Raw genomic sequence first — 12,025 nt, forward strand, 5'->3', positions numbered from 1 at the left:
TTTAACTACACAAATATATCACACAAATCAAAGGCCTTGATACGCTAAAACCAAATGGTGCTTTTGTGTGAAGTGATCAAAGCTTTTGTGCAAGTACCTTATTACGACCTATATTTAAGTTTTAAAGTTAAACGCCCTCTAGCGGGCCTAAAAACAATGACAGTATCGCGTTGCGTCTGTCGTCATGAAATGACAAAACGCATGTTTATTTAAATGAAATGCGTGGGCTTTTTGCACTGATCTCACAGTATTTCCTACATATTTTACTAGGTGGCTTATTCGTTCGAATGACCACATCTAACCCCACCCCTAAACCTAACACTCACAGAAATCATGCTAAATTATGATTTATTGAGCGTATACATTTTCGTGCACGTCCGTTTGCTGGGATTAAACCCATGATAGCATGATTACATATCAAGGTATAACGCAATAATCTACCAACTGAGCTACACGAAACGCAAATCAGAGTGCAAATAAAAGAGTACAAAACATTTATATGAAAATGACCTTTTGCCGATAGGGGCGCAATTGTAGTATACGCTCTGATGGGTCGTATTTCAGGGATTTGGACAAACGACCTATACGAGCATATTGGTTGGAGGACAGGTTGCTCTGAAACCATCACAGACTTTCATCAGAAGGGAACAAATATTAAAATAAACTTGACTTATTTACGAGATGCCATCATATTTTTCATTATATGTTACTATTGACATCATCAATGAGGGAAAGGCTTCACCGCTGTGGTCTTACAACAATGATTGTCAACTAATGTATCTTCTGATAAGAAAAAAAAAAGAAAGAAAGATGAGAAAACTCTTTTGTTGACTTCAAACGTTTGTTTTAGTTTTATGGTTTTAATTTTAGTTAACTATAATTATTCTGAGGATATTTGTAATTAATTTAATCTTGTTTAAGGACATTTATGAATGAAATACTGCACTGAATCATTTGTATAATGTACAAATCTGGTTTATGAGGTGGAGCCATCTGAGAACCACTGATCTACAAAACCTTCTGGGTTTTATTATCTGAATGGTTCTCTTGCATTAGCCCGTCCCTGTGAAAAGAGCTAGAATATTGTTCAGAGACCTTCACAGAGACATGCTACATCATGTTAACGTCTGTTTAAATGGATGAACCAGGCTCTCACCTCATATACAAGCTTTAATAGCTACCGCGAGCACAAGGTTTCGGCTTTGCTCTTAATGCTTTGAGGTGACATTAATAACACGTCATTCCTAACAAACGCCTGTGCAACAGGCAAAGCTGATTGAAGGAAAAAACCCCATCATGCTGTTCTGAGGACCAGTATGAAGATTCAATCTGAGCCATCTGATACTGTGCCTTTCCTCAATCAACCACAAAGGGGGCTTCATTACAAGGACACCTTTCTCGGACCGGCGATCAATAGATGGCTGATTCTGCTGAATTAATATGATTGCTCAGAGTGCATTGTCATGATCCAACAGTGACAAAAGATAAATTAAAGTCCTATTGTACAACAGTAACTAAGATAGTGGGTCTCAATAGGATAAAGAAAGTGCAGTGCTTTTGAGCAAAGTTAAACTTTTTAAATCCTTTGTTTTTATGCACCATTGAGGCTTCTTGGCCAAAAAGCAAAAAAGCTATTTTTTATTATTATTATTGTTTACTAAAACTAAAACTATTCTAAACATTTTTGTTGATTGAAAAAAGCTTAAATAAAATCAAATGTAAATATTAAATGAAACATCTAAAATGACTTAAAACTGCTTTAGCAACTCCTTATTTTATTTTATACTCCTAATTTTAAATCTTTCAACTCAATTTCAAAGCATTTCAAAGCATCTTTACAGAAAATGTATGTTATTACATTATAATAAAAGGTGATCTGCTATCAGAGATGACTATATGAAAGTTATTTCAAGCTTAAATAGAAGCACTAAAATTGCAAAATAGCTAAATGAAAATTGCTAAATGAAGACTACAACTGAAATAATAAATAAAATTAACAATATATTTAAAATAAATAAATGCTCATAACACAATTATTAACAATATATAATATATATAAATAATTAAATAAAATTCAAAATTACAACTTTTTAAATATATATATATATATATATATATATATATATATATATATATATATATATATATATATATATACATTAATAAATAATTTTAGTTTCAAAATATTGTTATATATATATATATATATATATATATATATATATATATATATATATATATATATATATATATATATATATTTTTTTTTTTTTTTAATTTATTTATTTATTTATTTATTTTTGGTATGGGCTTCTGTTCTAAAAATATTTTAATAAAATATTAATAAAATGCTCTATGAGTATATAAATAATATTAAAATAACATTGCTAGAAACACCAAAGGCAATTCTCGAACACACTCCAGTCTGCCATTGGTCAGCCAAACTCACTGGTTGTGCCAGGATATGTAAACAATGCAAGCCATTTTTTAAAAGAGTCGCAAAGCCACGATGCGGGATTTTATTAAGGGGCTCAAAAATTGGCTCACTTGTAGTCTTATGTGTATTAAACAAGTATATAGAGGTACATTTATTTTACACAAACCACCTTTAACAGCGCAAATCAATGGCACTCAATTAACAGCAATGATCCCAATTCTGCACAAGCAGATGTAAACATGACTGTGCAGACAGATGTTGCTGTCCCAGAACCTCGTTTTGCTCGAGGTGATGAGATCAACCACTGCGAGTATCCAGCGTCCTGACATTCTTAAGTATTTAGCAGCTCAATTGAAAAGCACCTCCCCTCTGAGACGCCATCTGTACGCACGTTCAATTGATTGGTCACTTTCTCTTACTCAGACAGCTGGAGTCCCACTCTACGTCTCAACTGATCGATGGGGATGCGATTCACGATGTCACTGTGGTTTCTAACTAGCTCACACCTCGTCTGTTTAAATATTAAAACCACTGAGATCAGAGATGGGCTCAAATACATCAAAAAGTATTTTGTTACAAATTACAAATTCTTGCTCATCAAAATACTAGATATTGGTGTGAGAAATGTATTTAATTAAAATACAACTTTAATTTGTAATCTGAAGACACAAAAATACAAGCAATCATTTGAAGTGCAAGAGACAGTGCCATTATATTTAGTAATACAGGAGTTAGATACACACATAAGAAAAGGAGAAGAGCTTACCCCTCCTTGAACAACATCTTCAACCCTAACACTAGACAATATATCCAATATTTTAATCCATATTTCTTCTAATTTCTTATGTTCACTTAAGACACAACCAACCCTGCTTACTTGAATAACTTCAAGCATGTTTTTTTTTTTTCATGTTTCTTTATCGCACCTTTATAGTTTCATTATCAATGAGTCAAAAATTAAGCAGTCCTGTGAAAATGTATTGCCATACTAGTCCTACTAAAGAGGATGGCTCCAGCAATTTTTCAAACTTTCAACAGAAAAGATTAACTCCTGAAAATGCTTAAATTCAGCTGTTAAAGGGCTTTGTGTAGAATTTGGAAACCCTTGTCATTATAACGACACTCTAAGTGCACACGCATCTAGTAGTAGTAGTAGTAGTAGTAGTAGTAGTAGTATACTTTATTGTCCTCGAGAGGAAGATTGTTTTGGACTACAAAATTGCTGAATGACCTACATACAACCTACATACAATAGACAAGTAAAAAAGATAAAACAAACAAAATAAAAGATAAAATAGAAAGAAAACTTTAAGATAAACATCTGTTAAACAGGCACACAGATACTGAAAAAAAAAAAAAAAGGAGTTCTTGTATCTATTTAGCTTACACCTCGGGACTCTATCTTCTGCCAGAGGGAAGCAGTTCATATTGTGACTTTAAAAAATGACTCTGATCGCCAATGATCCCTTCCACCTGGTTAAGAATACATTCCTCATATAAATCATGGAGGTGACAATCTCTCTCATGCCCGACAATTTTAGATGCTGTCAATATCAGGTGCATCAACTTAGATTTAAGCTTCACTGACAGACTACCAAACCATACTGTGATCCCATACCTGGAAAAACAGCTTTATAAACAGCCTCATGACATTTTTGTTCACACCATACAGACATAATCTGCGCAAGAAGTACAATCTTTGTTCTAGGCGAGTACAAACCCATTCAATATGTGTATTCCATGTAAGTGAGCTCTCTATATACACACCCAGAAACTTGTAGGTCTGCGACTGGGTAATATGATGGTTGGTTATAACCACTGGTTGATGGTCACCAATATATTTTGGATCAAATACAATTTCCTGTGTCTTTTTTGTGTTAATTACCAACTCATTTTTATCTCACCAGTCAACAAATATACTTATTTCTGCTTGATAAATGGTGCTAACATTATCATGCTTGTAAAGTAGACTTAAAATGGCTGTGTCGTCTGAATACATAATTCTGTGAATGCCAGTGTGAGCATTCATTTGTGAAAAGTGTAAAAAGGAATAGGTAAACTGACACAGCCTTGAGGAACACCAGTACCACTACTATTTAGCTGTGAAATGCAACCATTTACTTTTACCCACTGGGTTCTATCTGTTAAAAAAGAATAATACCCTTTGGTAATAAGTGGGTTAATACACAGCTGCTTCATTTTCTCCATTAACAGTTGAGGTTTGATGGTAGCATCTGCCACTTTAAACTCTCAAGCTTGTTACAGCAGGATGATTCTGATTGACTGTCAATATTTTTTTCGTTCGTCAGCTGGAAAAAAAATTCATTCTGAAAGTGAATCCAATATCGTTTCTCTGTTCCTTTATTGTTATAGTTGTGATGTGGACTCTGCTATTCTTTAATATTTAGAATGATTTTTAGAACTATATTTTTATCGCTATATTTATAGTTGTCATCCTTGGTGTGAATGGGCCTTTACAATCTATTTGATACCACCAGAACTTAAAAAACCTGGTATCGTAATGTTTACATTTTTTTAGTACCTGACTTGGTACCGAATTACTGGGTCTTCTGACGAGTTAGGCCAGCTCTAAGAAGAGTCCTAGTTTTTTCAAACTTCTTCCACTAAGCGCAATGTAGACTACACACTTCTGTGAACCTCTGATGCAGCAGAATTTTTTTCTGAACTCTTCCCCAGATGTGTGGCTTGATGCAATCCTGTCTCTGAGCTTGACAGGCAGTTCTTTTGACCTTAAGGCTCGGTTTTTGCTTTGATATGCATTTTCAACTTTTTGACCTTTTATTGAGAGGTGTGTGCCTTTCTAAATCTCATCCATTCAATTGAATCAGCCCGAGGTTAACATGAAGTGTATTAACATCTACGTACAAGCTATATAAATGCTCCTCAGTGAAATGTAATCTGTCCCAGAAATGCAATGGAATCATTTCAGTTTTTTAATATGCAAAGTTATGTTTTTTGCTTTGTCATTATGGTGTATGGGATGTAGATTAAAGTGGGGAACATTTTTTTTTTATTATTTAAAGCAGTTTAACATAAAACTGCAACATAACAAAATGTGAAGAAAAAAGTTTGAAAACTTTTTATCGGCACTGTACCCTTGGATCTTCCCAGCGAAACAATTAAAATTAAAAAAATAAAAATTTATCTGCAGGCTCTCAGTTTTAAAGTTTCATTACCTCATGTTCACAGATTGTTGATCAAAAAAAAAATATTAATACTTCTTCTCATTAAAATTCTTTCATAAAGCCCCTTTAAAAATTACATTTTGTCCATAGAAACAAGCTAACTTTAGCTAGCAACCTTCTTTGTGTTCCACACCTGTAAGATCTTCATTCATCTTCCGATCACAAATTAAGATATTCTTGATGAAATCTGAGAGATTTCTGCCCTATGTAGGCAGCAACACAGCTTACACATTCAAAGCCCAGAACTGTAGGAAAGACAATGTGTAAACAGCATTTAACAAAACTTTAAAAATGAGAGGCTGAAGAGTCATTTTTATTTTTAAGGATTCAGGGATGTTTCGCTGGAAAAAAAATCCAGCCAAAAAAAATTTTCATTTGTGTTCTGAAGAAAAACAAAGGTGTTACAGGAGAGGAGGAGATGGTGAGTAATTCATGACATAATTTTCATTTTTGTGGGAATCATCCTTTTATGACTCCAACAGGATGTCATATGATTCACTTGCATCTCAAAAGCTGTGATAGGCTATAGTTGGCAGTACTCTTAACACTGGTGAAGAATGGATATTGTATTATTTGAGAATAAAATGACCTACTTGATTAAGAATGTTAAATTTTTAAAATACAAAATACTGTTTCTCAGAGTTTTAATTACTGAGATTGTGATCAGTTTCTGCTTAAAGGGAAAAAGAGGAAGAAAAGCTGAATTCTCTAGCATTCATGAGAACGAAAAAACATGGAGTAAGTAAAGGCAGGGGTCTCTTGAGATGATGCTGAGACCTTATAGGTTCCATCAGCCGCTCTGTTCGTAAGTGGGTCACATCTCTTTGAGCTTTGGGGGCATGTCACCATTCATATATTTTTGAACATTTTCCACAACAACACTCAAAGCATGGTGAGATGAAGTAGGCCATCAAATAACACATATAAAAATAAGTTTCACAAGTCTATCGCAAACACGCAAGCTGTGAACAGACTCTAAACATACCTATCACAGCATCTGGAATATGTTTTTACAAGTTTTTGGGAACAAGGAGAGCAAGGATGGAGAGTAAATAATTTGTACTGTTTTTATTTGAGGTCAACATGAATCAACTTGTTTTGCTTCCATAATGTGACATTTTAGATATACAAAATATACAATGAGAGGAAGAAAAGTGTCAACTGACAAGATTTTATCCATCTGGTTGAAATGAAAGTTTGGAAAGTTTCTTGATTGGGATAAAGGTTTTTTTTTTTTACTTCTTTTATTACCTTGTATACATAAGTGAATGATGTATTTATGCAAATATAAATCACTATTAGGTTATCATGGTAGAGATGGTTTGGAAGATATATTTTTTTTACCACCTTTATTGCATTTTTAATTCATCACATTTAAAATAATTCATCAGAATTATGTTGAATTATGAGTTTTTTTTTTTTTTTAACAAACACAGGTGTGCTGCGCATCCATTTAGAGAACCTGAAAAATATCACCGACCTCTTGACGGAGAGTGAAACTCTGAGTGTTCGGCGAGTGAAAATAAAACTGTGCTAAACTTACACTTAGCCTCCAACTCACACACTGGCGAGTAAAATCTAAGAATTTATTAGGCATCGGCTAATATTAGACATCATTTAGTATATGCGAGTGATTACCTCGCAAAAGTAGAGAGTTGATTATAATATAATAACAGAGACTTTGAAAACAAAATACTGACATTTGAAAGGCGCCATAATTCAAAATCCATCCCAGTATGACAAGCACAGTTTAAAATCAGTCAATTGTGTCAACAGCACTGCAATGCTACATAGATTCCAGCAGCTCTTCAGAGGCTGATAAACCAAGCAAGCAGTGCACTTTGTGCCCTGAAAAACAACATAATTACATTTTTGTTTCATGGTCAGTGCCAAAACAGTTCTGCCAACTAGGACAGACAATGAGCTTGATCCATGAGAGACAGCGCAGAATGAGAACAATGACAATATTTATCACAGAAGACAGGAACCCCCTCCCCTCATCATATTCCACTCTCATTACTCCAGCAGTGTCATGAATGAAGCATTCTCTCTCCGCTGGGGCTTCCTTCAATCTTTTACCACTAATTGACTCTGTGCTGCTGCATAGTGCTCAACTGGTATCTGTCCTACCGAAGCAATAGTCTATCGGCTTCAAGCATCATTTTCCTCACAGACTAGCACCGACAAGAGGATACTTCAGCTCTGATGTTTAGTAATACGGAGGTATAAACAGGAAACTAAGACAGGGGAGGTCTTCGTAGTGCTTCACATCATCCCCTGTACTTGTGGGTTGACTCGCTAGAGAGGCTTCTGTTGTGAAGTTACGTAAGTGGATGAGCAATATGTTATAACCCCAATGGAGTCAACGAACAGATTGCGGACTCATATTCAAATATGGTCTGCATATTTGCTGAAATACACAAACACAAAATGAAGCAGAATTGTCGAGCGCTCAAAATTATATAACTTTAAAGCCAGCTTTGAACTTAATCTTAAAAAGACTCCTTTGATGCGAGACGCAGTTATTCTGATTCAAGTTCCTTAATGACATTGTAAAAGAAGAAGAAGATTAAGAAAATAATAATTGTTCTGGGCAGCATCATTTTCTCATGGCATATCATAAACATCTTCACTTCTATGGTAAGATATCTCACATTTCCATCTCGGCAACTTTAGCATCTGGTAGAAGCATAATGTAGTGCTGTGCATTATTTAGCAATCAGCACAAGGCTTATTAAGCAGGGATAATGTAAATCTAATGAGCTATAAATTCTTCGCTTTAAATAGAAAAGGAAATTGTTCCAACGAACGATCTTAGAAAGTTAATGCACCAAGGGTAAAACATTTTAATTCACTGCGTATCATCAGTTTGCTGGAATTCAGGCCATTCTGAGAAACAAACACATGGCAATCTCAGCAGAAAAGTGCAGAAATTCCCAGACAAATGACTTTCAAATCAGCTCCTCTGACATATATGAGCAAGTGTCATGCTGTATATGAGCATTTTTTTTCCTCTCGAGTCTTTTCTCTGTGGTTATGTTTTACAAGGTTTCTCTTTGATTTTAGAGGGTTTTAAATTAGTGCTGATTGTTGTGGGGAGTATCAGACCATTCATCTTCCATAACATTCATCACGGGGCATCGTGAATTATGCAAAAGCTGCAGTGTGTTTCTAATATTTACAACTCGAGCTCCTCGCACTGATGGAAACTATACCTGTGAGTCATGCAAACTGAAAATTACCCTTGACATGAAGCAATTTACATGAATATCCCATCTCATTACACAATTATTGTTTGCCAGTGAGAATTGTCCCGTATCAGAATTATTATTATCTCTATTATTTATTCTAAGAGAATATATATTCCCTCTCAAGCCAATGCAGTACTCCTGTCAGCTCACGGTGTTTACCACAGTCTGCCTGCAACAATGATGACTTGCTGCTTTCTAGCATGTATGTGCTGGGGAGATGATACAGAACAAGACCATGTGCTTTATTTTTTATTTTTATTTTTTCAGGATTAAAAGTAATAGGAGAATGCAAAGGAAAACGCTACTTTAAATTTAAAAGGCAACATTTTAAATTTAAGAATCCCATCTTATTGCTCAATAAATATGTGCTTAAAATAGCTGCAAGTAGTAGCAAAAACATGCTGTTTAAATAATTCCTATTTAAATAATTGAAATAGTTAAATAATGGATTTTAACATACAGTGCAGGCCAAATCAACTTCCCCAAAGATTTTCATCTTTCAACTACCTAATCATATATATAAAATGGATGGATGGATGAGAAAATCCAGTGAGAAAATATCATGCCTTGCATTACACACTATTGTAGGTGGTTATATGAGGATTCAAGAGCACTTACAGGAAGACAAGTGGTTTTGAAGTCTCCTAAAGGAAAACCTATATATACCTCTTGCCATAGAAGAAAAGCATAATTCACAAAGAGAAAAACCTTTGTTGTTAATATAGGCTGCACCATCCACAAATGTCTATTACAAAGGGGACTTTAACAGTCAATGAATGGGTAACACACACAAAAATCACTACAAAAATAAATAATTATAACTCAATTCTAACAGAATACTGCAATCTCATTCCCAGAACACGGAATAAAAAGTCAATATCTTGAGGAAAACCTGTTGATGGATGGGAAGAAGAAAACCTATTCTGGCAAGCCATTTAAACATTTATTCCTTGAAGTTAACTAGTGTATATTTTTGCTACTAGTATATTATACTAGTGTAGAATAGTATTTTTTGATTATTACTAGCAAGTAATCCAACAGTGACAGTATCTTTGTAATGTTTTTACTTCTTGCTTCCTAATCTATTTATCTAATAAACCTGGCATTGTGTATGATGAATGTTGTTAGCTCTTTGACAAATTTGCTTTGTTCCTTCTCCTCTTAAGTCACTTAGGATAAACACATCAAATAAATTCATAAATGTAATGACAACGTAAATTTCACAAGTACTTGTTATTTGCCACTAATCACTTTCCTGATAATTATGACTTGGGACTACCTGTGGTTCAGATATAAACTTAATTTTCCACTACTATTTCCACTTTCAACCAGGTTTACAACTAAATATTCGTCAGGCACTAATAATTCTTTATAAGTTATGTTGGGCTATTCAAATAGCTTGTATATATATATATATATATATATATATATATATATATATATATATATATATATATATATATATATATATATATATATATACTTTAAATATACTTTGGATAGTATCTAATTCTAGTTTTCAGTCAAACAATTAATGGACATGATCTATTTATTACTAAAGTGTGTATTTAGTTAACTAATTGGACTATAAATTCTGACTTTGAAAAGTAAAAAAGGCAATTTTAACAATGCAAAAACTAGTGTTTAATTAGTCTTTTGTGAATATATACTAGTATCTTATAAATGCTAGCAACTGTTTAGATAACTACCATTTATAAGAAGTAACTGGTAGCTACATAATGCATAGTTAAAAGTAAAACTAGAACAAGCACCAGTGCCGACTAAAACAGTCAAGTAAATAGTTGATATCTGAAGCACGGATCCCAACAGAAGTCAATAATGATGAAATATATAGCTACTAGTGATTAGTCTAGTATACAATGAATATTTGTGCCACTAAAAATAGAAGTTGAAATTATATTAATATTAACTGAAATAAGTAGCCTAGCTTACTAATAACATAAAAGTACATATTAGCCAGCATAAAGCAATAAATGTTAAAACAGCTTTCCATAAGCTATTCTAACAGGATGCTCTATCTAACAGAGGAGCGTTTCCCATATAAGGCAGGAAAACTAGCAAATAAGGTGTAAACAGATGTTTTTTATATATAAGAACACCACACCACATTAAACGACTCTATAAAATGGCAATGTCAGTATAAGTGACGGTAGCCTATATGTTTCAAGCTACATTAGACAAGTGCGCGCTATGCCACTCCATAAAGTCAATGCAATTGTGTCGTTATTCTGCAATGCGCGCGTTCAATGTTTAAAATCTGCGTTAAACATCTTAAACATGACTATACTTTAGTCATTGAACCGTTTTCACATCACTAGCATGTTATAATGACTTCTGGCTGTGAGATACGGACTCGTGCCCCTCTCATCAGCAGCACTGAGGTAGGCTACTGTAATGCATATGGACAGTACTTTTTTCTCCAGCTAAACAACCAAAAACACAATTCAGAACAGTCAAACGTGCCGAAGAACTCATCACACGACCGCTTTGATCATGAATACTGTTGCAGATAAACTATGAGAGCTTTGGGACTAGTGCACATACTGCGAGTGCAGAGCATCAGGGTCGTGCGCAAGTGTTACATATGTTGTTTACACACTGCTCTCTCTTCGATACCAAACATAAGCTTTCATTCATACTCCGCTTGTCTTACCTTTATGCAGAAACGTTGCAAAAAACACGTAGAAAAAGAGTGAAATAGAGTGAGATCCGAGTCCCGAGCTCGCCATGTTGAACACCTGCTTCAGACTGGCGCCGCTAAATCACCTAGAGACGCTCGCAGGATCATGAGATGCGGAGAATCTGGAGGGAGTAAACACGCGCGCGTGCGCGCACGCACACAAACGAGCGCGAGCGCACAAAGAATGCAATTAGCTAACAACAGAAAGTGTCTGTTTCGTTCAAACTGCGAGAAATATTACTTTTATTAAATTATCCCATAATATGTGAAGTAACGCAGTCGGTCACTGCGACAAAACAAACCCTATCAGAAGGCTGACATAAAGTTCTAAAATTGTAATATATTTTTAATAATCTATCTATCTATCTATCTATCTATCTATCTATCTATCTATCTATCTATCTATCTATCTATCTATCTATCTATCTAT

The 12,025-nt window shown here is 34.2% G+C and overlaps 1 protein-coding gene across 2 annotated transcripts in view; it reads right to left on the reverse strand.

The window, feature by feature from the left end:
• The window catches only part of LOC128029300 (cell adhesion molecule 1-like), a 158,161-nt gene extending 146,401 nt beyond the window's left edge, over positions 1-11,760 (reverse strand). The window contains exon 1 of one of the 2 annotated variants that reach the window (XM_052616998.1): positions 11,569-11,760. In XM_052616998.1, coding sequence (XP_052472958.1) covers positions 11,569-11,644 — 76 coding nt within the window. In that variant the 5' untranslated portion in view covers positions 11,645-11,760. The remainder of the gene's footprint in view (positions 1-11,568) is intronic. The other variant, XM_052616997.1, reaches the window with a different exon arrangement.
• Positions 11,761-12,025: the final 265 nt, after the last annotated feature.

Source organism: Carassius gibelio, chromosome A15, assembly GCF_023724105.1.
Source record: "Carassius gibelio isolate Cgi1373 ecotype wild population from Czech Republic chromosome A15, carGib1.2-hapl.c, whole genome shotgun sequence".
In the NCBI taxonomy this organism is placed as follows: Eukaryota; Metazoa; Chordata; class Actinopteri; order Cypriniformes; family Cyprinidae; genus Carassius; species Carassius gibelio.